The sequence below is a fragment of the Apodemus sylvaticus genome, chromosome 10 (assembly GCF_947179515.1).
Source record: "Apodemus sylvaticus chromosome 10, mApoSyl1.1, whole genome shotgun sequence".
Lineage (NCBI taxonomy): Eukaryota > Metazoa > Chordata > Mammalia > Rodentia > Muridae > Apodemus > Apodemus sylvaticus.
Genome location: NC_067481.1, coordinates 62,343,492 through 62,371,473, shown reverse-complemented (window position 1 = coordinate 62,371,473; position 27,982 = coordinate 62,343,492). Strand labels below are relative to the sequence as shown.

At 41.2% G+C, this 27,982-nt stretch overlaps 1 protein-coding gene across 8 annotated transcripts in view; it reads left to right on the top strand.

Annotated features, from left to right (window-relative positions):
• Specc1 (sperm antigen with calponin homology and coiled-coil domains 1) overlaps positions 1 to 27,982 on the top strand; it is a 271,073-nt gene that overhangs the window by 145,869 nt on the left and 97,222 nt on the right. For all 8 annotated transcript variants that reach the window (XM_052196809.1, XM_052196813.1, XM_052196811.1 and 5 more), the window contains one exon: positions 14,549 to 16,131. In XM_052196809.1, the coding sequence (XP_052052769.1) occupies positions 14,549 to 16,131 (1,583 nt within the window). The remainder of the gene's footprint in view (positions 1 to 14,548; positions 16,132 to 27,982) is intronic.

Sequence of the window (27,982 nt, the reverse complement as noted above, 5' to 3'; positions counted from 1 at the left end):
TTTATTTACTAAGAGGGAACTTAAAGGCAGTTCTTAACTGCATCTTTGGAACTGTCCAGCTGCCGATAGAACTTACATCTGCTTCCATGTCTGAATGTTTAGTGATTCAGACTTCATTCTAGGAAATAGAGGCAAAATAAATGCCCACTAAAGTATGACAGATTATTTCCAGACCCAGCCATAATTCTGTCTTCCACCCCATATGCTTTTCTGTAGTGTGACTGGACCACTTCTTCCGTGAAGGGTGTGCATCTGGAATCTGGGCAGGTCTACGACTGTCTGAGTTAGACAGATAGGGCAGAAGTGATTAGTGTGGCTGCTGAGACTGGCTGGGAGAGGCTATGCAGCCTCCTGTTTGCATTCTGTAAGGAACTTAGCTCCTGGGAGACAACTGTATTGGAGAGATCATTATCACAGCTCAACTGAACTCCATATGACACCATCCATGTTTGTGAGGCAGGCAGGATGTCCAGCGTAGGCACAGCTCTCCAGATGACCACAAGCTAGTCAGCTTCAGACTAAAGTCTCATGAGCATCTAAGTGAGAACTGGCTAACCAAGCTCTCCCCAAATTAAAATGATGAGAACATAAGGTAGTTCTGTAAAGCTGTGAATTTATGGGCATTTAACCCCAACAGTGGTAATAGATGTGACTTGTAGGTTTAGCAGTGCAGCTATAGTGAGACCATTCCACTGATGTTGGAAGAACCTTCATAGACACCCCTCCTGAGCTGTTCATTGCACCCAGAAATGCTGGCCTAATCACAGCTCTAGTGTGATTAGTATCCTGCCCTCCCCTATTTAACGATATCTATTAATGTTTTGTTATATGCTAAATAGCTTATATAATTTTCCTTTTCAGTTGTTGCTTTATAGTGTCCTCTGGAGTCTAAAGTCCTGTGTTTCTTTTTAATTGGTTTTACCCCCTCATACCTGATTTTGCTTTCCATGCTTTTAATCAACTACTTATGGTCAATCTTGGTCCAAAAATATTCTTGAAAATAACAGAAAAAACCTAGTAAGTTATAGTTGCTCACCATGGTATTTCCCATTATCTTACTCTATTAAGCTTGGATGTTTGTCATTCCATTAGCCATGCCACATAACCCATCCTATGGTTAGTCACTTAGTCTGCATCTTGATTGTTAGATTGATTGTAGACTTCTGAGGGTGTTAAAATAATTCTTACCTAGCTGCCTGGTGTTATTATAGTGTTCACATCCTTCACCTCCCTTTATCATAATTTGGGCATTATATTATCTCAGGTCTTCAAGAGAAGGGAGAGTACAGCATACGAATTTGTAAAAGTAACCACTTTCACTTAACTTTTATTACAGTGTATTGTCATAGTTGTTTTGTTTTATTATTGTTAATCTCTTATGCATAATTTACAAATTAAGTTCTGTTATAGGGCTGTATGTTTATGGTGGCCTGGGGCAGGGCTGGGGTGGGGAAAGCATATATAGGGTTCAGTATCTGTGGCTTCAATCATCCACTAACGGTCCCTATGGCTAAAGGGAAACTAGGGGACACTAGTGTTCCATTTGCTGTCTGTCATATTACTGTTAGTATACTGTAATAGAGAACTGACTTAGCTTTGGTCAGACCTCACTTGAATACTTGTTTAATTTCCTGGCTTCTACCTCACTCTCTTCCTAGGGCCTCTCCATGGATAACTCATGGTTTTTCTCCTTTCAGTTGGTAACATTGAAACATTGACCTCAGTATTAATTGTTTAAAGAATGTCTCAGGTCCAAGAGAGTGAGTTGATGGAACTTCAGGAGACACTTTTTTTTTAAAAGATATATTCATTTATTATATGTAAGTACACAGTAGCTGTCTTCAGACACACCAGAAGAGGGCATCAAATCTCTTTAGGGATGGTTGTGAGCCACCATATGGGTGCTGGGATTTGAACTCAGGACCTTCGGAAGAGCAGTCGGTGCTCTTACCCGCTGAGCCATCTCTCCAGTCCCCAGGAGACACTTTTGTTCTGTGGATTTGATGGGTTATGATGTGTGGGACTTACTGCTTCTAGAACCACATCACTGCTATGAGGAACAGTCATGTACTAATGAAGATGACTGAGGGAAGTAGGCGAGAGGGGGAGATAGAGCAGTCTCAAGTTGTCCTCATGCTAGACTTTCAGTTATACCAGCTAAAACTTTCTCTTTGTGTTATTGCAAGCTTGAGTTATATTTTCCATTGTAAAAGATTTCTAACTCCGACTATGTCAGAAGCATTCTAAGTTTCTAGGTAGTTGTAGAGTGATTTTACACACAAAAAACCTCTAGACTCAAAAATCTCTAGGCAGTTTGTTGTATAAACTAACCTTGTGTTCTGTGAGGCCTTTTAGGGAGAATTGGGAATGCTTTGCTTTGACTGAAGAGGAGAGGATCAGCAAGAAACAAGACTACTCTATAAACCCAGAGGTTATGTGGAAGAGGCAGGCAGTTTATTCTTTGTGCAGAAGAATTCTTTATTCTTTATTTCTTCACCAAGATCCTGGAACCACTGTGTACCAAGATAAGGAAGGCAGATTTCAGCTTCAGATAAAGAAAGATTGTCCAACTGTGAGCCTGTCAGCTCTGGATGAGCCTGGGCCTGGGTTCTCTTTCACTCAAAGTGCTCATTGGTGACTGGAACATGAAGATTCATCAAATACAAGAAGTTACATGAATTGAGATGAAAAATGGGGCTACAGCATTTCTTTTTCTTCTAGTTCTAAACTTACATGATTTAATACTTTCTTAGGTATCAGAAGATTTACTGTATGACCCGTAGGCAAATGGTGAAACCTCTTAGATCTTCAGTTTTATTATGTTATATGATGTTAATAACAGTTTCTTAAACACTGGAAATAGTAGTACATGTCTATAATCTCAGCTGCTGGGAAAGCTGAGGCAGGGGGATCATCTGTTATGGTCAGTGTTAGGGTCAGCCTGGGCAGTTTAACAAGATCCTGCCTCAAAACAAAAACAGACCAATAGATGACCTGTCAGTTGATTTTTATGAGCCTTAATTAAGTGTGTGTGTGTGTGTGTGTGTGTGTGTGTGTGTGTGTGTGAAAATACTCTCAAAACCAAAACACCAGACAGGAAATGTAGTTCATGGTGATCTTGATATCCGTAGCTCTACTGTGAGCCAGCATAGAACTCTATTGTGATCTATACTAGTTGCATGGAGCATCACAAAACTGGGGGTCACGCCTTTCTCATCTCTCCTTAAAGCAAGGCTGCATGTGGAGAAGATCCTTTCATTCACTAAAGTACACCCCCCCCCACCTCCAAACACACAGACCCTTACTCTTGGTGTTTGCTGCCTAGAGACCATGTGATTTATCTTTACATAATGCTGAGGGATTTCTGTTCAGAGGTGCCAAACCTTGGAGTCAGGCAGTGAGGATTTCATTGGCCTACACAGTACCCAGGGAAGGCTGAACTTTGCAGAGCGAATCCTGGGGCTAGGCGGGCCGCTGGCCGCTTTTGCTCCTGTGGAAACAAGGCTTCTCTGCTTGCTTTGTAGTTCTCAGACTTTCGCACACTGGAAGCTGCTTTTCCAGAGCCATTTTGCATTTTGGCTTCTGGAGATGAGTAAGAGCAGCCAGAGTGTGGGCTGCCTGTGAGAGTGGTCAGACCATAGCATTATCTTTCCTCACACACTGCTGCTTTGTGTCCTCCTGTGTCGTGCTGTAACCCAGCACAGAGCAGTCACTGTGTCCTCTTCAGGCTAGAGCCCGCTTCTGTGTTAGGGGTCTTTTGTTAAGAAGCTGTTTTGCCCCCCTCTTCTGGAGTGTTTGTTGTTCATAGTAGCCATGGTATAGAATGAGCATTTAGGACAGAGGAGGATATAGATCTACAAGTGTTTTAAAATCTAACCCAAATTCCTATGTAAGAATGAGTGACATTAATTTTGCTTTCTTTAAAAAGATTCAGTTATCTTTTATACAAACATCTCTAAACACTGAAGCTCCTGTTTGCTTTTAACAATGTGAACAAGTAATTCAGTTCTCTTGGGTGAATGTAGAACTCCCCCCAAACCCCCAACTCCCCCACCCCCGACAGGATTTTTCTGTGTAGGCCTCCAAGGCTGTTCTCTATAGATCAGGCTAGCCTCCAACTCCTAGAGATTTGCCTGCCTCTGCCTCTCAAGTGCAGGGATTAAAGGTGTTTGCTACCATCCATGAGGCAAATGTAGAACTCTTCTGTTTTTCCCTCCATTTGATTTTCAAAGTGGTCTCTACTAACTTTAGTTGGAGAATGTGTATTTCTCAAAAGCATTACACCAAGACTCCTGAAAGGCTGCCCAACCCTGGAAAAATCCTTCTTACAAAGTTAAGGTGGGGCCAAAAGGTGATAGATAGCACAAAGTTCCTTATAGCAGAGTGTCTGCTGAATAGTCTCAGCCTTTTTTTTTTTCTTTTAATCTCATTTGCTCTAAGTCCAAAGGCTCAGCGCTGCCTGTAAAACTTGATTGCTGGCCTCCACACTGGATCCGGTGCTCGCAGTGCTTTTCTTACTGTGATTGCACAGGTGGTATATGCACAGGGTGGAATGGCAGAGGACAGGTGCTGGTGAGAATCCAGAGCAGAACTGCCTTACTTTTTCATGTCTTATCCTTCTTAGAGGCAACTATTTGATCAAGCTTATTACTGCCATTTAAAATACATACACAGAAGGCCAGAGAGATGGTTCTGAGTAAGGGACCTTGCCACCAAGCCTGGTGACCTGAATTTGATCCTGATACACACTCTTACCCTTTTAAGTCTTAGTTGAAGGAGAGAAATGACTCCTTAAAGTTTGTCTTTTGACCTCCACATATGTGCTATGGAATATGAGTGTCTCCCTTAAAATAATGCAGTAAATAAATGTGTACATAATTTTATTTTCTAGGTTTTAAGCACAACACCTCCTGCTCACATATGTATACAGTCTCCCATTAAAAACAACCCTTACTGGACTGGCATGTTTGTATTAGGTAGCTTATGTTGGTTCATCAGTATCACTCAGAGTCCTACAGTTTGTACCAGGGTTCAACTTTGGTGCTGCATATTCTTGGACAAATGTAGAATAACATATATCCATTATTTTAGAATTGTACAGAACAGTTTCTGTACATTGCCTGTTTGTTCTTTCTCCTAAGCCCCAACTGACCTTTTTTTTTTTTTTTTAACTGTTATAGTAGTTTTGTGTTTTCTAGAATGCCAAATATGGCAACACAGCCTTACCAGATCAGCTCCATTTACTCACTAATGCGTCCTTACAAGTTCTCCTCTGTCTTTTCTTGACTTCTGTTTCATGTTTGGATAAGTGTTCCTTTAAATTCCACATTAAAGGCCCAATCCCTAACTTAGTAGAGTGGTGATGGAAACTGAAGGGCAGGGCCCGGTCCAAGGACTTTAGGCCATAGGGTGAGCCCTGAAAAAATTGTGGAACTCTGCTCTTCAACCCTTCCACTTGTTTCTGGCTATAAGGTGAATGTTTTTGCCTGAGATATATATGGTTACATAAGCCAAAATCCAATGGGGCTAACCTCTCATAGTCTGAAGCTTCAAAAGCTAAGCCATAAAAATTCTCATTTTTAATAAGTTGATTATCTTAGGAATTTGTTACACTGACAGCTGACTAACATAGCTCAGTGGCATTTTTTTAAGGCATTATATAGTACTCCTTAACATACAGTTACCCACTAAAGGATATTTTGGTTGCTTCCCAGTTTTGGTTGTTATGAATAAACAACTAAAAATATGTATGACAGAGATTCTCAACCTTCCCAATGCTGCAACCCTTTAATACAGTTCTTCATGTTGTGACCCCCAGCCATAAAATTATTTTTGTTGCTACTTCAAAACTGTAATTTCACTGCTGTTATGAATCATAATTTAAGTATTTGTGTTTTCTGGTGGTCTTAGGTGACCCCTCTGAAAGTGTTGTTTGACCCTGAAAGGAGTTGTGACTCACAGGTTGAGAACTGCTGTTGAATAAGTGTTTGTGTGGGTATAACATTTCAGCTTATTTGCTTAAACAAGGAGTGTATTGGGTAATGTAAGTATTTGGTTTAATACAGTGTGTAAAAAAAACTACTAAAATGTCTTTTGCTGTTAATATAACATTTAAATTCCACCAGCAATGAGAGTTCCTATTGTTTCCACACTGTGATGGCCTCTTTTGTCAAGTAACACAGTCTAGAATCACCAAAAAGGAGTCCTGTGGCGCTCCCCCCCACCCCACCCCCACCCCATGACAGAGTTTCTCTTGTAATCAAATATAGCCTTGACTGTAAACTATCCTGGAATTCACTCTGTAGAGCAGGCTAACCTCAGACTCATGGGGATCTGCTTGCCCCTGCCTCCTGAGTGCTGGAAGGTACTAAAGGCAATTAAAGACCACCCTTTAATCCCAGTACTCAGGAGGCAGAGGCAGGCGTATCTCCGTTAGTTCAAGGGTCTACAAAGCAAGTCCAGGACAGCCAAGGCTTATTACACAGAGAAACCCTGTCTCAAAAACCAAATAAACAAGCAACCATAGAGAATCTAATGAAGAATTGTCTAGCTCCACTGGGCATGTTTATGGGGGTTGTTTTTATTGTGTTCCAGCATTCTCAGGTTGAGTCTTGGTGTATAAGTGCAGAGAAGGGCTGAACACCAGGAGTCTTCATTCATTCTTGCTGCTCTCGACTGTGGATATGACTAGCTGTTTCAAGTTCCTGCCTTGGCTTCCCCACAAGGATGGACTGTAACCTATAGTTGTGAGCGGAAAATAAGCCCCTTCTCCTTTAAGTGCTTTACATCGGGGTGTTTTATCATAACAGAAAAGAAACTTGCCAGCATTTGGTGCATTCACTGAGACTGTGAAAACATTGTGATATGTTTATAAGGGCATCACGCTGTTGTTTGGGTTTTTTGTTTTGTTTTTAAGGCAGGGTCTCACATGTACTCTAGGCTATCTTCAAACACTAGGCAGGCCTCCTGTCAGCGCCCCAGTTGCTGAGATCACAGGTGTGAGCACCCATGCTCAGCCTTTACTGTTGTAGTCTGCCATCCCCTAATGATGCTCTGTAGAACCTTTTAGATGCCAGTTTTCACCTGTGTATCTTGTTTGGTGAGGTATCTATTCAGAACTTATATGCATTTTTAAGCAGCCATTTTCTCATTATTAAGCTTCGAGAAAATTTTTTATTTTTTGAGACTCAGACTATGGTTCTTTTACTTGGCGTTGACAATTACTGGGGGTAACCCCTAGTTTACTCTTAACTGCAGGCCTGGCTGACTCCCCAGTGGTGTACCCAGACACTTGCTGTTTCTCCTGGCCACGTGCTCGTGGTTCCTCTTCCCTCGTGGTCTTGAGAATTCTTTATATACAGTGAATAACCGTTCTTTATCAGATGCCATTTGCAAATATTATCTCTGGCTGTGGCTCATCTTCTCTTGACATTGCTATTGTTAGAGTTTCACATTTATAACTTTTTTCTTGTTATAGATGAGGATTTAACTCTTTGTGCTTCACTTTTTTTCATCTTTGTTGTTGTTACTTTTTTAAGATTTACTTGGGGGAAAAAGCAGCGTGAGAGAAAAAGGATTTATTTTAGTTCTAGCCTTGGCATCTGACCTTGGGATTGGTGATAATGTCACAGCAGATGGGAAGAGGGAAAGTCAGGAGAAAGAAGGGCCAGGCCAAATCAGCACTGGCTATATAACTCATAAATGTTCCCTAGTGACCGACTTCTACCGAGCTATTCCTATTAAAGGTTCCACAATCTCTCAAAGCAGAACCACCAGCTGGGGACCTCGTGTTCAAGCACATGACAAAATGTGGGAGGCATTTTTCATGTAAACTATAGCACTACACCTCTGGCCCCCATAGGCACACAGCTAGCTTAAAATACAGTGGGTAAACACTCCTATTTAAAAGGAAGTAATCAGGGTTGGGGGCCAGGGCTTAGCAAGTAAAGACAGGATCAAAAAAAGACCCCAAACCTTTGTGGCTTTTCTCTTGTATCTGAGATTTGTAATGGCATCCTTGGGGCTCCATCTCTTCAAGTTGTGGAGGTGTGGGGGGTGTCATATGGCCTTTATCTTAGCCTGGCTTTCCTTGGTGAATTTCCCACTTTCATGGCATTTACAACATCCTGGAATTTATACAACTTTTGTGACTTTAGCTTCACCTTCCCAGCTTCACTCACAGCTTGTTTCCGAGCTCCCACGAAGGGGATTTGACCCTACTGCACATTACCTGCCTCAGCAACTTTCCAGAATCTCAACAGAAGCCTCTTTCTTGCATTTTGCATTTCTGCAAAACCAGCACCACTTGGATAATGTCAAGTTCTGCTTAAAGCTTAGGATGTAGTCTGTCTTCCTTGGTTCTCAGTAGGTTCTGCCTTCATGGCTAAACCTGATGAAACACTTCCCTAGGCAGACATTTTTCACCTAGGAATCCTGAAGGCTCTTTCTAGGCACTCTCAAATGAATTTACATTATGCCCTAGAGCTCTCAATGGGTGAGGTCAGGCTCTTCCCCTTTTGTCCCAGCACACAGGTGCTTTATCTTAAACAAGATATCCTCTTTGTCTATAACTCCCTCTCCTGACCTTTCAGTGCTTTCCTCTCTACTTTCTACTCTCTGTACATCTGGGTAAATGCAGTGAGCAATAGCTATGCTATAGTCTGAATGCTGTGCTCTCTGAAAATATCTCCCACCAAACAAATTAGTTCATATATTTTGAAATCAGTTTTACTCAAATTTGTAGGACTCAGGCAGAATGCAGCCATATTGTTTGCCAGAATGACTTTCTAGTCCAGGTCCTATCAGAATCCATGTTCACCTCTGAAACATGAAATAGTTGACTTTCTGCATTTCTTTAGATATTGGTAATCTAAACTTCCATTAAAATCATCCATTAATCGATGACCTGATGGTAAAGCTTCTCACTAGCCTGCCATTCCAAACTCTTCCACATATCTTCCATAACCCAGTTCGAAAAGCTTTCAAACGACGTGGTCAGGTTTATCATGGCAATGACCCTCCTTCTCAGCACCAGTTTTCTACTAGTCACTTTTTTTTGCTACCTTGACCAACTTCCTAAAAGAAGAACTGAGAGGAAGGGTTTACCATTATCCTATAGTTCCATGGCAGGGAAGGCAAAGTGGTTGGGACTCACCTTGATGCAAGACCTTTCAGCTAGTTATGTAACAGAGTCAGATGGGAAGCAGAAGCAGGCACAGGCTAGAACTGGGATCAGGCTATAAATTATAAACAACAGTGGAGCAGTCTTCCCTGGCTATGGACAGGTGCCGCAGTGAGCCTAGGTCTGAAGTCTTATATCTGAACAACATTTTTGTTTGGTTGGTTTTTGTTTTGTTTTAAAATTAAGAATCAAATAATTAGTGAAATATAGTTGCCTAATTAACTTCTCATGTAATTGTATGTCTTGTGTTTGGGGACAATCTTCATAGTCTTTGGTCATTCTTTACTGCTGAGTATTTAAATGCAGGTGGTCAAAATTAATTTTCCCTGTTAGATTGTCAAGGATCTAAATCCTCAGGGGTCACTTGGCTCGAGAGCAGTGCCCAGCCCCTCTAACCTTTCTTTACCAGTTCCATATTTATGAAGAAAAGTCAAAGGCCTTGCTTGATCTGACTGTGGCTTTCCTTGGAGGCAGTGAGGAAACTTTTCCTCCATATTGACCTTCTTTGTAGACTTGATGCTGGTTAGAGTACAAAACTTCCCTGAACTAGAGAATAAATGTTTCCACAGTTATAGGAAATTTCAAGAGATGTCTCACAGTCCCCTAGAACCTCTTTGACCTTGGGAGCAAGGGGAAACTGTTCTCCTTTTTAGTCCTTCTGTCCACATTAGCATAGCCTCTAAGACTGGTTACTGAACAGCCAGAAGATGGGTTAGACTAGTCTAGTACATTTAACTACTGAATATATTTCAATAACCAACCATTTCTAAATAAACTCTGATTAGACATACACATTTTAGCCAGTCCTTTTAATTATTGATTTTTGAAATTTTAATAACCATATATAGCATTTCTAAGTTTTATTCTTTATGTACTTTAAATAAGTTACTCAGACCCTCATAATTTATGTAAACTTTATAGTTTCATTCTGGAAACATATAATCATCTTGTCATATATGTGTATATGTATGTATGTATACATATATATGTAAATTCCTTTTTTAGTAAAACAGTTTTCATTTTTACATCCTTTTAACATTTTCTTTTATTTACTGGCTCCCATTCTGAATACCACAAGACATAATAGCATTAACAAGTGAATTTACTATTTGTTTTAAAAGATTTTTCCCAAGCAGGGAAGAAAAGCTAAGCAGTGTATGTCCCCTCCTATAAGGTCACAAAGACAAACCAAAGTTCAATTTCATCAGCGTTCACCCTAGATGAGTTTATTGAGCATACTGAGTGTGGGTGGGTGACTACTGTGGGGAATGTTGGTACCCCAAAGTAGCTGCGCTGGAGAGTCCTTGCCCATATATAACATTGAGGATATTGACTAGTGTTACCTGGGTGTGTTGAGAGTCAAGGAGAAGTGCGAGAGGCTGAGTACAATGATCAGGACAAGAAGAATTCTTATGTTAGCACAGTCTTTGATTAGAAACAGACTCTGACTGGCATAGTGGTATATGCCTTTAATCCCAAAACTGGGGGTCAGAGGCAGGCAGATGAATTTGGGGCCAGCCTGGGTTACATAGAGAGTTCTAGCCAGCTATCGGTACATAATAAGACCCTATCAGAAAAAAAACAAAACAAAACAAAAAACAAAATGTCAGAAAGAAACACAGATTCTGTGACAGAAATGAGGATATGCTGCTTAACTGATTGTTCAGTCTGTCCCAAAGGTCTATATGGGTGGCTGGAGTCAGGAAGTCCTGAGAAAAAGTGGTCTCAGAAATTTAGATAGAATATTCTAGGTTCAGACCAAAACAAAAGGAAAAGAAAAATACAGGAACATTTATGAAATGTTAAAAGATTTGCTGGCCAACTGGTTGGTTGCAAAAAGAAAAGGGGAGAGTTTAAATATGATTGAAAGTCCTTAGACAGACAGAATAGAGGGGATACAGAGATGCATAAAGCCTCGGAGAAAGAGCAGTCTAGTTTTAACAAGGGAAAGAAATAGATGCAACAAATGTTTGCACTGTATGTTTCACAACACATTTATTTATTCCATAAATAAACTTTGGTTTGCTGCTAAAAAACATTGAGTGGTTTATACAAGGCACAGGTAATAATTATAAGGAGAACAGACGAAACTTTGGCAGCAAAAGGAAGGAAAAAGCAACAAATGACTAAAGGTGGAGAGAGTGGAGGGAGGAAGGAAGAGGAGGCTCATTTAAGTGATATTTGAGGAATGGCAAATGCTGCTGTGCTGATCCGATACCTGCAGCTTTGCTTGTTGGACGGGCACAGTGACTATGAAGCGCCAGTGATCTTCCGGCTTTTAGCCTGGTCCTCTCCAAGATGACCTCATTCCAGAGGATTGGTGTTACAAAACATTTTATTGCCGAGTGGTTGCAATCTTCATTTTATAAGAATAATTAAACCTTTTCTTTATTGAGTAATTTAGTGTGATGCAAGCAAGGTAACTAGATGTGTACAACTTTTAGAAGTCTGCCACAGTGCACAGTGCTCAGGAGTACAATTTGCTTAGATTTACTTATTTTATGTTCATGAGTGTGCATCACATGAGGGCCTAGTGCTTGCTCTGCCTGCAGAAGTTAGAAGAGGGTGTCAAGATGTCCTGGAACTGGAATTATAGATAGTCGTGAGCCATCATGTGGGTATTGTGAGCTGAACCTGGGTCCTCTGCAAGAGCAGCAAGTGCTCACCCATCTCTCTATCTCTAACATAATTTAAAAATTAAAGAACCAGCATTTCTGTGCAGTCATGTGGCTGAGCTTCTGCAGGACTTACTAGTGGCTGCTATTACTGCTGTCATTGCTGGGTTGAGGTCAGCTGCTGCTCCCTCTTTTGGCAGTCTTGGCCAGGTTGGACTGAGAATTTCTTAACACTAGACTGTGACCAGCCAAGTGTGCATTCTACATCCCAGTCCTACACTTTAGAGAGGGAGAAATGGCTCATCTCCAGGATCCCTCCTAGTTAGAGAGCAGGCCATAGCCCAGACTCTTTCAGTCTTTATAGTTTTTAAGTAAGTTTAAGGCCAGAGTTTTCATTTCCCTGTGATCCCTGTATAAACCATTTTATTTTGTTTTTCCTGACAGGGTTTTTCCCTGTGGCTCTGGCTCTCCTGGAGCTTGCTTTGTAGACCAGGCTGGCCCCAACCCACAGAGTTTCATCTGCCTCTGCCTCCTAAGTGCTGGAATTAAAGGCATGTACCACCAACTCCTGGCTTTTCTGTGAACTATAAAATGATTTTACCCCTAGATATATTGGCATTATCTATATAATATAGTAAAATGAAAAAATTCCCATACTTATATTTCTCATAATAATATATAAATTCTATATCATGTCCCTGTTTTACCAATCTCTTTAACGTTTGTAGTTATTCTTCATCCTTATCCCATTTGTTATTGTTTCTCTATAAATACAAAGGCACATACGAATTCTGTTTGTTTGTTTTAAGACAGGGTTTCTCTGTGTAGCCCTGGCTGTCCTGGAACTCATTCTGTAGACCAGTTTGTTTGTTTGTTTGTTTGTTTGTTTGAGACAGGGTTTCTCTGTATAGTCCTGACTGTCCTGGAATTCACTCTGTAGACCAGGCTGGCCTCAAACTCAGAAATCCGCCTGCCTCTGCCTCCCAAGTGCTGGGATTAAAGGTGGGCCCCCCTGCCTGGCAACCAATTCTGTTTTGTTTTGTTTTGTGACAGTGTTTTTCTGTGTAGCCCTGGCTCCTGGAACTCACTTTGTATACCAGGCTTAACTTGGGGAAAGAGATCAACCTGCCTCTGCCTCCTAAGTACCAACTTTGTTTTCTAATTCCTCCTCAGAGTCTTCCCTTCCTGCACCTGCTCTTCCTCATTGAAGGTGGAATCTAGGACCCTGGACATACTAGACAATATCAGCTATATTCCCAAGCCCCTCTTCTTATCTCAAAGTTGCACTCAGTTATGGTATTGGGAAATGTAAATAAACTTGCATTTTATTTAGTTCTCAACATTATCTGTATAGCTGTATTAAGCTGCAAGTTATAGACAACCTAATTCAGAGTAAATTATAGGAAATGTGTATAACTCAGCTGCTATAACTGCAAGTCTAGCAATAGGCCAAACTCCAGGGTTGATGAGATGGTATTAACAATTTGGGTTCCTTCTTTCTGTTCCACAGACAGAGTCTTACTTTCTTACAGAATATCAGGGTGGTTGCCAGCCGTGTGCTTTTCTCCTGATGCTAGTGATACTTAACAACCCGCTCTTGCACTCCACTCCATTTTTTCTAGTATTTATAGATTTTTTTTAAAAAACAGATGAAAGTATTTTTCCATACAGTATATTTTGATCATATTCTTTACCCTCTCCAGCTCTTCTAGATCCCTCTCAACAAATAAAAAATCGAAATCATAATAGATGAGCAAACTTTAAAAAGTCAATAATAACTAAAGAAAATGTGCATGAAAAAGTATGGAGTTCATTTTGTTTGTGCCAACTATTCAGGGGCATGCCTTATGATATTACATTGGAGAAAACTACTAATTTTTCTTTCCCAGAAGGAATTCGTTGCAAATAGTTTTCCGATTGGGGTAGGACTCTGGGCTGACTTCTCCTTCTCAGAGCTGGGCTTTGGTCTGGTTTGAGTCTGTGCAGGACATATGTATGCTGCCACAGTCTCTGTGAGGCCATATGTCTATTAGTCCTGTTCTGTATAGAAACACCTTTTTCTTGTAGTTATCTACCACTTCGGGCTATTAAAATCTTTCTACCTCCTCTTCCAAATACATCAATTAGCCTTCAAGGAAGGGGTTTAATAAAGACATACCTTATAACGCTGAGTGCTCCAAAGTTCCTCACTCTCTGCACACTGTCTAGTTGTAGATCTCTTTGTTAATTGCCATCCACTACAAGAAGCTTCTCTGATGACAGTTAAGCAGTTCTCCAGCCTTCGTTCCCAGCCTAGTGTGGCAACTTTGGGTTCCTGGTTGTGGCAACTTTGGGTTCCTGGTTGTGTCCATAGATCTTAATTGAGTTATGTGTTCTCAGGGGATAGGATTGTCTGGATTGCTCAAGCTGAGTCTGCTTTCCTTAGTACACAAGCCCTTGGGAAGAGGTACAGAAACCCTATTCAGAACACCTCAGATCCTGAGCATATCACTGCAAACACCCCTTCTCAGCCACTGTCAGCCACTAGCAACCTTTTAAGAGCTCCAAGGGCTTCCCTACTGGGAGCTCCCAGACAATGCAAATGAGCTGTCCTTGGCATCTCTCACTAAGAAGATACCTAGAGGAGGAAGAATTGAATGAAGGGTGACAGCCATAGCATCCCCTATGCCATATTTGGAAGACATTTGAGTTTCATTATAAAAACATTTTCTTTCTTTTTTGTTTCAATTTTTCCTTCATCTTTTGTCTTTAGGGACTATTCCAACAACTAAACGGACAGGCATTCCAGCTCCACGGGAACTCTCAGTAACTATCTCCAGAGAGAGGTCTGTGCCACGTGGTCCCTCCAGCTCAAAGAAGTTGGGCTCTAGCCCAACTTCCTCCTGCAATCCCACTCCTACCAAGCATCTAAGGACCACTGCTGCAAAACCTAAGCAAGAGCATGAAGGTGCAGAGAAGGCTGTGCTCGAGTCCCAGGTACGGGAACTTCTGGCAGAAGCCAAAACCAAAGACAGTGAAATCAACAGACTTCGAAGTGAACTAAAAAAATGTAAAGAGAGGTGGGCCCTGAGCACTGAGGACACCAGTGCTTCAGATCCAACTGCAGAGGGAATATCAGCCCCAGTAGGTGACACAGAGCCTTTGATAAGAACCCTGGAGGAGAAGAACAAGACCTTTCAGAAAGAACTCGCTGACCTAGAGGAAGAAAACAGGGCCTTGAAGGAGAAACTGACTTACCTTGAGCAGTCACCAAATTCAGAAGGGGCAGCAAGTCACACTGGTGACAGCAGCTGCCCAACATCTATAACCCATGAGTCCAGCTTTGGAAGCCCAGTTGGAAATGAGTTGTCCAGTGAAACGGATGAGTACAGAAGAAGCACACATGGGAGTGCGTTGCGGACATCAGGGTCTTCAAGCAGTGATGTCACCAAAGCCTCTCTGTCACCGGATGCCTCAGATTTTGAGCATATCACTGCAGACACCCCATCTCGGCCCCTGTCAGCCACCAGCAACCCTTTTAAGAGTTCCAAGGGCTCCCCTACTGGGAGCTCTCCAAACAATGCAAGTGAGCTGTCCTTGGCATCTCTCACTGAGAAGATACAGAAGATGGAGGAGAATCAGCACAGCACTGCAGAAGAGCTGCAGGCTACTCTGCAGGAATTATCAGACCAGCAGCAGATGGTGCAGGAACTGACAGCCGAGAATGAGAAGCTAGTGGACGAGAAGACAATTTTGGAGACCTCCTTCCACCAGCACCGAGAGAGGGCAGAACAGCTGAGTCAGGAAAATGAGAAACTGATCAACCTTTTACAAGAGCGAGTGAAGAATGAGGAACCTAGTGCCCAAGGAGGAAAAATCCTTGAGCTGGAGCAGAAGTGCACAGATATTCTTGAGAAGAGCCGCTTTGAGAGAGAGAAGCTGCTCAACATTCAGCAGCAGTTGACCTGTAGCCTACGGAAGGTCGAGGAAGAAAACCAAGGAGCTATAGACATGATTAAGCACCTGAAGGAAGAAAATGAAAAGCTGAATGGGTTCCTAGAACACGAACGGTGTAATAATAGCATGATGGCCAAAACTTTGGAGGAATGTAGAGTTACCTTGGAAGGCTTGAAAATGGAGAATGGGTCCTTGAAGGCTCATTTGGAGGCCGATAAGCAAAAAGCCATAGAGGCCAGCAGTACGGTGGGGCAGACAGCAGAGAACTTCGAGGTTCAGGAAATGCTGAAAATGGCTCGAGCTGAGAAAGATCAGTTGCAGTTATCTTGCACAGAGCTCAGACAAGAATTACTAAAGGCAAATGGTGAAATCAAACATGTTTCCAGCCTGCTAGCTAAGGTAAGAAGATAGTTGACATTTCTCTCCGAGATTAGCATTGTGAACCAAAGAGAACTAATTGTTCAACTGTATTTCTGAATCCAAGCACTCTGGTTTGAAATTCTATTAGAATTTAAGCAGGTTAGCCCTGGGAGATTCCAGAGTAAAAAACCACCCAGATTTCTATACAGATAGATAAAAGATTAATGGAAAGATCGTGAATTACATAAGCTGGTATGGTGTAGTGATGAAGACCGCCGGGGTGGGATGTGTCTTGGTGGTAGAATACTTTCATAGCCTCCTTGAGGCTTTAGATTTGATCCCTAGCACCATACAAAAATAGAATAAAATAAAAGGTAGAACCATCCTGTATATATTGATGGAGTTTTGGATGCATTTAATACTTTCTGAGCATATTCTAGCACTGGCTTTTTAAAATGTTGCTTTCAATGCCAGTGAGTTTTTAATCATGCAGCTGTTTTATATTCACTAAGACACTGTTATTGCTATGTGTATATTATTGGTTGTTTATGTTCTTTCTGGTCTTAGAATATTAAAAGTAAATTTTTATATATCTCTGATTATTTCTTCAGGAGAAATTCCTAGACGTTGACTTAGTGAGTCAAAGAGTATAAACATTTTAATGACCTTCAACACATTTAACCAAATTGCCTGCCAGAAATAATATGCCAATTTGTTCCCACCAGTTCATGAGAGTACTTGCATCCTTGAGTCCTTGCCAAAACTTGGTACTAAATTATGTCATTCAAATCTGTTAATCATTTCCTGAATGTTTTTTAGCATAGAGTCCAAGATTAAATAAGTGATCATGGCTTTCATTTTTAAAATAACTCTTTGATTTGGCTGGAACGTTGTTGTGTGATACAGGATTATTGGTGGTGACTGTGAGATAGTCATCTGCCTCACAGAGTGCATGCTGGTTCCTTGTTCCTGTCTTTCCAGCTCTGGTTCTGTGACTTGAGAAACTGCTGGGGGAGAGGAAGGGGGAAAGCTTTCTCCCTCTTTATTTGATGGCTGTCAGTGATTCAAAAAGCAGTTTATGCTGTGAGCTCCTGGAGAAATTTCTACTGTTGCTTCCTTTGTTTTGGGGTTCATCAGTTGCTGTCCAGTTCTATACTAAGCTGTCTTCTGTTTCAGTGGTAGATTGTATGAGGAGATTGTATCTTTGTTTGTGTTGTGAATTCACAGGCATTTTATTGAAGGAATGGAAGCATTAGTGGTTATGACCCAGGTGTTCATTTGAATTGTATGTTGATAAGTGAAACTTTGCATTAAGTCACCTTGTAAAATAGGAATGTTCTCTTTTGTTTAAAGATTATTCATTACTTATTTTAAAAAATGTTTACTCACCCAGATGGACGTCTTTTAAAAAAACACACACATTTTATATGTATGAATGTTTTGCCCACATGTGTATAGCTGCACCACATGTGTGTCTGGTGCCCACAGATGCTAAAAAAGATCATCAGGTGCCCTGGAACTGGAGTCACATGGTTGTGAGCAGCCATGTGGATGCTGGGAGTAGTGCTGTGTCCTCTGCAGGAACAATAAGTGTTCCAAACACTGAGCTCTCCAGCTCCCCATGACCTTCAAGTCTTTCCTTAAACTCATCTCTCAGGCATTGTCAGTATTTTTTCTAGTCAAATGATTACATATTCATTATGGAAGACTTAGTAAAATGTAGAAAAGTATAGAAAAAAGACAATCATTGCCTTTAATCCTACCACCTGGAGAAAAATCTGCCAACATTTTTCTCAGTTGGTATATACCTAGGTATGCATACAAAACTAAGTTGACAGAATTATAATATTTTATCTTTCTGTATAAAATAATGTAGTATGTGTGGCCACAATCCATAAATATAGTAAACCAGTTCGATTACTGTACAAGTTCCACTTGTAACCTTTTTTTGCCTCTCTAGAGATAGGCTTTCTCTGTGTAGCCTTGGCTGTCCTGAAACTGGTTCTGTAGACCTGACTGGCCTCTACCTCCTAAGTGCTGGGATTAAAGGTGTGAAGCAACAACACCCAGCCTAAACTGTTTCTTAATTTATTTCTACCTTTATTCTTTTTTAAAGAAAATTATAATTTGTTTTCCTTCCTTATTTCTTGAGTAAAATTCTTTAACTTTACCCTACCCTGATTGGGTTTAAAGGTATGAATTTGCCCTTTCTTATAGCTTAGTCAAAGTAAAGACAATTTAATCTAGAGTTTTCTTGTCTAAATTTAATCTATTTGAAGGACATAGAAAAATGTATATTTTCTGAGGAGTAGAGCACGACATTACAAATATATACCTAAAATCAAATTGGTTTTAAATAATTAAATTGTTATTTATATAGTCTCATATTTATTGATTTTCTGCCAGCTAGAAATATTATGTACTGACAATAGGATTCTATCCAGTGTTTAGTTAAGAGCCTAAGGGGAAAAACACATGAAGTATAATGCTACTTGCACAGGGTTTGTTTTTGTTTTTGTTTTTGTTTTGTTTGTTTTTTCTTTTTTTGAATAGATATGAAGACTCCAGGTCTGTGACTTTGCACTGCCTTGTGTTCAGAGAGTAGTACTTTTCTGTAAGTCATCAACATTGAAAAAACAAATTCTAGACCTCTTAAACTGTTTTCTGTTGTCCTCACTCTGGGTAATTCAGAAAGAGAAAGGATTATTTGAGCTGCTAGTTCAAGATGCTACAAATCTAAAGTCAAGTAACAGTGTCTTGAGGGTTACTGCAGCTTCTGTTCATAGTGGAATAGAAAAAGGAATGATCTCGTGTGAGAACACACAAGTGAGAGTGAGCGGAGGTGCCAGCTTCCCTTTATAAGAGGAGCCTGCCGCCGTTGTTCATTTAGTCCTGAGCAAGAGAGAGCCTACGAGACAGTACTCATGCACTCATGAGGGTAGTACCCCTCCTAATCACAGCAAAAATGTCTTACTTCCAGTATTCAATACTTTTCTCATAGCTATATCAAAATATTCAATAAACACTTAAGAAAGGAAAGATTTATTTTGACTCATAGTTTTGAGCGTATTGAGACCTAGATGAACTGTTAAGGCCTAGGTAACAATTACCTGTCTAGCATGCCATTTTATGCTATTACTAGTGTCCTAAGGAAACTTTCTCATATGCTGTTACTAGGATGTTCTGTACTGTGGTGTTTTTGGAAATCATTCACAATAAAAGTCAGTTAGAACTGCTTTGTATAGTTAGCCACAATAAGCTTGGCCCCAAACCAACCACCCAGCAGCACTTCCTATACTTGTGTATGAGCTTTTATGGTATTTGCTTTTATGAGCTGCCCCTAGGATGGACCCCAACATAAGAGAAACACCTGCACCAATATAACAAAGTATTTGGAGCAAGACTTCCAGTTTGATTGAGGGTCTAGTAAAATTTAAGTTTCCAAGACTTCCATGGGAACTGACACCATACTTGGTAGAAAGAGACATGTACACGGGTAACTGACATTCTAGTTGGCAAGTTAAGACATGAATGTTAAACAAAGCAAGTCCCCTCCCATAGTTGAATAGCCCAAACTGTGGGAGCAGGATAAGTGTACAACAAAGACATGTTCCAAAGGAAGTCTCCTATCCCTAAATCATGATTGGTGGAATACCTTGGCACAGATGTTTGTGAATTTTAGGCTTAAAAGCCCTGTAGGATCATAACTCAATGTCAGGGTTCAGCTCCCAAGTCTGGACCATGGCCCTGATGGATCTGTCCTGGGCATATGGTGAATAAACCATCCCCATGACTGAGATCCGTGTTCATGTGGTTTGTGAGGTGATTCTGAAACCCACAGAGGCCTCATCCATCACAACATGGCACGGAGGCACGGAGGCACGGAGTGGGCATGCAGCAGGCTCACCCTGTAGTCTGGAAGCAGAGAAGGATGAATGCCATTCTTCACCTTGCTTTCGTGTAGTCATCTTAGACCCCAGCCCAGGAGATAGAGCCATGTATATCTAGGTTAGGTCTTTCCTCTTCAATTAAACCTTTCTTGAAGCATCTTCATAGACACATCAGAAAATCTAGTCATGTTGACAGTTAAGATTATCTATAACTCCTCTCAAAACTACCACACTGGAAATAAAATTCAGCACGAGTCTGGGCGAAAACAAACCATATCCAATGTGTAACGCTGACTGATGGCTCAGCATATCCCCACTGCAGAGTATCAACTAATCCCTAACAACCGTCGATCCAGTAATGTCACTGAAGGAACCCATTCCCAAATGAAAACAGGGCCTGAGATGAAGCTCACGAAGACTAAACTATTGCCAGCACGTCTGTATATCCCTCACCACATGCCTTCTGGCATTTGTGCCCGCCCCCCAGCAGGTCTCTGTGAAAAGTGGTGGATTCTCAACTACTAGAGGGATTAAGGAAGGGGGGCTTGTCAGTGGGAGCCAGATCCACTTCAGGGCTCTACCCCGTGCTTCCATGTGGTTCCATGTGGCTACCCCTTACCTCGGTTTCCTTCTGTAGCCTGCTTTCCTTGTGATGGGTTTCTTTTCTTCCTTCGATGTTATTACCTCTAGGGAGGCAAGGCAGCAGCACCGTTCTCTTCCTTTTATTACCTCCAGGGAGGCAAGGCAGCAGCACCGTTCTCTTCCTTGAGCTTGACCTCAGAACTCACCTGTGAGTAGCTGCGCTGCCTCCAAATCTCTGTCCTTTGTGTGTTTGAGGGCAGCGTCTGCTGGCCGCATCCTTCCCAGATACAGCCCTACTTCTGCAGCTCACTGCTAGTTCTCACAGGCAAATTGACTTTTCTAGCGTTATCTCTGGGTAAAGATAGCCTTTTTTCTTTTAAATAGCAGAAATTTAAATATGCTTGTATAACTTCTTTCTAGGCAGAATAGCATTGAGAGAGAGAGAGAGAGAGAGAGAGAGAGAATTAAAAAAAAAGATTTACGACCGTCAGAACACAATATGGTCACCTCTGTTTTCTGTAGAATGAAACAGAATGAGTTCTGCAATAGCCACGCTAGATGTCAAAATAAAAACAACATAAAACAGCATACATTCTACATTCTTACCCCCGGCAGCGCTCTCTGGCTGTTGTTGTTTTGTTTTTCTGTATGCTTTATACTGTGGCTTTTCCCACATATTAGGAATTTAGTAACTTTTGTCAAGTGGTTGGATGAAAATTTATCATATTTTAATACAACTAATATTTTTGTATTCTTATGTGTTGTGGATACTCTTGGGAATATCTTTTTTGTTTTCTTCTCCTAAGGACATTAGCTGAGAGTTAAGTACTGCCTAAAGTTTACTGGAGAAGATGATTAATTTTTCTGGATGTTGGTTATAAATACTTCTTAAATGACTAAAGCTGTCAGGAGTTGGTTAAAATGAGTAACTCAGCTGCTTGATTGACAGGCTTTTAAACCCTTGTCATCAGTGCAATGGCAACTGTCCTGAAAAACTGTCCTGCAAAGCAGCAGCTCAGGGTTGGGCAGAGGCCAGGGTCAGCTGGTAACCAGTATTGTCTGCGGGTGGTAAGCTTTAGTGTCTTCTCTTTGTTCCCTGTGCCCTTCCTGCCACCTCTGGAAATCACTGCCACTGTGTTACCTGGAGACTGTCATCCTGTCAACCCTGAAAGAGGCCTTGCTCTGGCTGTCATGGCTGCTGTTTCTGTTCCACGGGTCACTAAAGTAACCACTGCCACTGATGTCGGGTCTGAGCTCAGAAATGAAGGGAGCTGCATTTTCCCTGTTTCTGATTTCTGTCCTAGCTGAGCAAAAGTACTCCCAGGAACTCTAGATCATTAAACTTCAGCTTTTTCTGTTCACACCACATTAAGTTTTTCTTTTTAAAGACTTTTATTGTTTTTAATTATATGTAGGTGTATGTTGTCTGTGCATGTGAGTGCAGGTGCCCATGGAAGCCAAAGGGGTCAGATCTCCTGGAGCTGGAGTGATTCTGTTATGAGCGTCCTTAATATGAGTGCTGGGAACCAAGCTCAGGAACTCTAGGAGAGCTGCCAGTGCTCTTAACCCTGAGCTGTCTCTTCTGCCCTATCTTTTTTCCCAATTGTGCAGACCAAAGCAGAACACAATTATTAGTCTAATTTGTCAATTGCTGGAGCCAGTGTTCAAAGATCAGACCCTATGTATTACAGATATTCTTAATCATGGACTTGCACTACCTTTTAAAATCAAAGTTGAAGCAGGTATGTGTTTAGAACAGACCTAACAACTGGTGTTAAAACCAACAACCTTTGGTTCAGAGAAAGCAAAGCCTTATTACTAGGAGAACTTTACTCCCTCATGATAAGGTTAAGAGCTTTTCAGAGAGAGAGAGAAAGAGGGAAGGAGGGAGGGAGGGAAGGGAGGGAGGGAGAAAGGGAGAATGAACCACCTGGAAAGTGGCTTTGGCTAGGCATGATGGTACACACCTGTAATCCAAGTACTTGGTTGGTTGAGGCCGGGAAATTATGTATTTGATGCCAGCTAAATAGTGACTCTGTCCCAAAAGAGAACAATGGAGGAGAGGAATGAGAAAGGGAAAAGAGAGGAGGGGAAGGAATTTAAGAGTTTATTGAGCTGTAATTCCAACGTGAACAGATCAGTGCTGTCTAGTTTGTTCATGTGGCTGTGCAGCGATCACCACAGGCTGATGGACAGCTCTTATCGCCCCATGAGGAAACTTTGAACCTATTAGCAGGTAACTCCCTCCTAGTCACGTCCCTCCTAACCTCTGCAGTCTGTAATCTGCTTTCTGGATCGTTAGGTTTGGCTGTGCTGGAATTCCAAGTATTCATTCATCACTGGCCTTTTGTCTTTGTTTTTCTTCACTTAGCATGTTGTTTGTTTGTTGTTGGTTGGTTTGTTTCCCAAAGGTAAAGCCATGGGTGGTATGTGTCACGACTTCATTTTTTTTCCCCTGGCTAATTGTACATTGTACAGATATGCTGCCTTTTGCTTATTCATCCAGTTCAACATTAAGGTTATTTTCCATTGTCTTATATAATGTCTCTTGAAGTCCACTTATCCATTTTAATTTTGTAAACTGCATTTGGTTGGTTTGAGGGTTTTTTGTTTTGGTTGTTTTTCTTTTTAAAACATTTTTAATTTTTTTGCTTTGCTTACATGTAGAGGTCAGAGTCTGCATCCCCATACAAGCTCTCTGAACCAGACTCAGGTCAGGGTGGCAGGTGCCTTTACCCTGTGTTGGCTTGATAATGGCCTGGCCTGTGAAATTTTAAATATTAATTATGGAAAAAAGAAGAAAAAGCTGGGTGGTGGTGTCATACACCTTTAATCTCAGCATTCAGGAAGTAGAGGTATGCAAATCTCTGAATTCAAGGCCAGCCTGGTCTATAGAGTGAGTTCCAGGACAACCAGGGCTACACAGAGAAACTCTGTCTTGAAAAACCAATAATAATAGTAATAATAATAATAATAATAATAATAATACATTTATAGTTGAGAAAGATTATCTGGCTACAGATGAGAAAGTCAGGGCTGATTAAGCTGAGATGGGGAATGGAGAGACCTTTAGATGATTAGGAGTTTGGCTCTTGTAGTGTTTGCTGAGTACTGATTTGTTACTGGGGATTGCAGGAACTATTCACTCCCTGTACAGACCTAGGCCTGGGTGGCTATAAAGGTGATTGTACTGTTTCCTGAGAGAGCACATAGAATCCAAATGTGAGGAGAGCTATCTGGGAGCAGGAACAATATTCAGACACTCACTAAGGCTTTCATCTGCTCTTGTCCGTACAGTTACTGACCTCATGTTGATGGCTTCTCAGCTTCTAGTCCAAAGTGCCTCCTACTTCCTACCTCTGTTTCTTTTAACCCTCCTTCCCTTCAGAAACAGTAAAAATGTATTTAATAGTAATGTCCTGATATACATTCTGAGGTTTATAAAGCCAAACTCTGTTGGAAGAAGCACTAAAGCATAGGAAAAGACTAGGGTGAGAACTCAGTGGTGAGGAGCACTGTCTACTCTTCCAGAAGACCTGGGTTCAATTCCCAGCACCCACATGGTCCTTACAACTGTCTGTACTTCAGTTCTAGGAGGTGTGATAACTTTTTCTAGCCTCTGTGGATAGCAGGCATGCTCATGGTACATAGACATATATATGTATATGTATATACAGGTAAAATACTCTTCTATATAAAAATGAAATAATTTTTAAGGAAAAGGGTAGGAAGAATTTGTAGCTTCTTTGTATTAGTTTTTAGTATTCAAAAATACTTAATGGACATTATAATGACCAAATTTAGTAAAATGGTCAACTCCTCTGGCTGGACATGGCAAGGCCCTGGGCTCATCCTTTTTTTTTTTTTTTTTAAATTGGATATATTCTTTATTTACATTTCAAATGATTCCCCCTTTCCTGGATCCCCCCTCCCTGAAAGTCCCATAAGCCCTCTTCCCTCCCCCTGTTCCCCAATCCACCCCTTCCCAGTTCGCTGTCCTAGTATCCCCTACACTGCTGCACTGAACCTTTCTAGAACCAGGGGCCTCTCCTTCCTTCTTCTCAAGCATCATTTGATATGTGAATTGTGCCTTGGGTATTCCAAGCTTCTGGGCTAATATCCACTATCAGTGAGTGCATGCCATGAGTGTTCTTTTGTAACTGGGTTACCACAGTTAGGATGATGTTCTCCAGCTCCATCCATTTGTCTAAGAATTTCATGAATTTATTGTTTTTAATGGCTGAATAGCACTCCATTGTGTATATATACCACATTTTCTGTATCCATTTCTCCGTTGAGGGACATCTGGGTTCTTTCCAGCTTCTGGCTATTATAAATAGGGCTTGGGCTCATCCTTAATGCTTCCAAAGTGAAGCCTCTGAGCTGACATCTAGACACAAGAAGCAACAGCTTTACCAGCCAGACTTCTTCCTCTGGGCAGTACCTCCATGTGCTCATTTCTGACAGAACTTTTGACATAACTTCAGTGTTACTAGAATTTATTCAGAATTTACTGCAGTGACCTTGCTCTAATCCTGCCCTGTTCTGTAGTTTGTGTGTAATTATTTGAATAGAATATAAAATGATTTCTCAAAGGCAGAGTCTGATTTTTCATGATTCTGTCTTTGCCATTAGAACCTACTAAACCCAGATGTAAACTAAAATATTTATACTCCAGTTCACCTCACCCTATAATTTTACTCTTAATCTACTGGATTTTTCTTCTTTATGTATTGGTGATAATGTTGTATTGGCTGTAAGTTTGTTTCCTTATTTGTTTTATTCTGCATTCTCTGTCCTAAGGCTAGTTTGTGCTATGATGAGGCCGTGGTTCATAGTTGATCTCCAGCTTGATATCCATAGTGCTAGTTCATCATAATGAACTAAAGAAGACTGTATGGATTCATCTTACAAAAACATTATTCCATGTAATCCAGTCACCCAGTTCTAAAGCTATCACAGCCATCACATTTACACCTCTCCTGTAGGAGAGACTCCAGATCTGTATATAGCAACACAACCTTCTAATGTTTCCACCCAGGGCTCCCACTCTCTTTTCTCCACTATTGAGGGTCAGTGGCCTCTGACAGCACCTAATTGTAGCCCCTTCTAAGGTGGCCCTCTCTGGGTGGTGTTTCCTATGGCTAACCCATTGAGAAAATAAAGACCAGGGCCTTTACAGCTGGGACAGTATAAAGGAATGCTATGTGGCCTTCTCCCAGAGGGGTCAGTGAATGCCATCGTGAAATAGTGTTACAACTCTGCTGCTTCATGGCTTTCCCACACTGATCAGGAGACTCCTCAAAATATTTTCTGTGTGCACATGTCCTTCACCAAGTATTTCCAAGGAAACTGACCTCAACAGTCCTTTTTTCCCCAAGTTCAAAACTACCCCAAAGCTTAGAAGAAGCAGTGACACTTGCTAAGATTCCAGTCTGGTCTGACCACAGCTCACTAGGTCGCTACCTGGATTTAATCGTTGTTGGTGAATCAGGGAGGACTCTTGATGTCCTCTCACCAAGAAATCTTGGTGATGTGTTTGAGTCTGACTGAATAGTTAGTTTTCAAAGATGACAGATGCTTGCAGAGCCTCGAAGTGATTTCTGTTTTTCAAAGGAGTCACCACAAGCCGTATTTGGATATCTGACAGCAGAGTTCCCAAATTAGAAAAAAAACAAAAAACAAACGAACAAAAAAACCTCAAAGTTTGCATTTCTAGGTAGCAAAAAGGCCAGGATCACAAAAAGGGCATCTTAGAACTCTGGTGGTCATAAATACTGTGCGTTGTTCTCTGCTGCTTGGTTGCTGAATTTTCTAAAATTGTTTATTTGTGTTTGTGTGTGGATATGCCAGTTGTGTGAATATGCCTGTGGAGGCCAGAATAGGGCATCAGATCCCTTGGAGCTGGAGTTGCCACCCAGTGTGGGTTCTGGGAACCAAAATCAGGTCCTTTGGAAGAACTGTATGTGCTCTGGGCCAGGTCTCCAGCCCACAGTCTTCTTTTTGAATATTTTCCCTATATATGTTTGTTAATTTATAAAATGAATGTAACCTGAAAATAATTTCTTGTTATTTTAGCGAGTGTCCCTATGAGATGTAATGGTAAAACTACTCTTTTAAAAACAAAGTTTTTTGGCTGGGTGTAGGGGCATAGGCCTTTAATCTCTGCCCTTTGGAGGTAGAGGCAGGTGGCTCTGCCTGGTCTAAATAGTGAGCTCCAGACAGCTAGGACTATGTAGATATGATTTGTAGGCTCACCAGCTCTCACAATCTGCACTTCTGTCCCCTCCGCATTCATGCCAGTCCTCGGTGCTCATGATCATGATGTATAGGAAATAGAGCCAGAGCCCCTGAGGGTCCCCAGTCTCCGCTGCACTCAGAGACCTCACTCAGGATGCTTAGCTGCTTTCCTCAGCATAGTGCCCAGCTTTACTCTATGCCCATAGAGTCATGTGCTAGTCATGTGCATGTTTGTGGGCTCCAGGTGACATGGGGAGTCCAGCCATGAACCCATAAGACTGCCTGAGGAGTCCAGCCATGAACCCATAAGACTCAAAGTTTACCTTCCGATTCTCCCTTTCAGACATTAGCTTTCTAACATCTAAAATGTAGGGCTTCAGGGCTGGAGAGATGACTCAGTGGTTAAGAGCTCTTTCAGAATACCTGTGTTTGGTTCCCAGCACCTATACAGTGTACCACAGCCACCTGTAAATCTTTTAAAAAAGAAAAAAAAAAAAGAATGTGTCTCATTAAAAAAAAAACAACTAATTTTTTTATATATTATAAAGTAATCATTGATAAAATAGAAGACTACTAGGCTTTTCCACCAACCAACTCTCATGGTTGAATTGGCCTAAATTTTCTGTGATTCACATTATTATGCCTTACTTATGCATAATACATAAGGCTATTTTGGAAGAAGGGAATAACATTTATTGAGTGGTTACTATATAAGGCAAAGTTAAATTGTACCAGTCACTGATAAATTGTAAATACAGTATTTCATTAAACCCCCTCCATTGTTCAAATAAGGAAACTGAGGCAGAGGAATTAAAAGAATACAGGGTTCAACTATGTATGGTGTAGCATGCTGTAATCCCAGGACTGGGGGGCTAAAGCAGAACAGTTTTGAGTACTTAACCAGCTGAAGTTACATAAAGAGACTCTGTCCAAATAGCAATCATAAAATTAAAAGCCCCACAAATCTTGATTTGGTAGGATTGGAATTTAAATCCTGGCACTTAGCTTCAGGTTCTGTGCCCTATGCCATTTTGCTATACTTCAGCAGCTTTCAGTTTTGACACAACCTGCAGTGCTGTATATGCACAGTGCAGAGCCATGCGCTTTGGTAACTGAAGTGCAACTTTGAAATATCAGTGCAGACCCTTAGCTCAGGCTATATGATCTGTGTTGGTCCT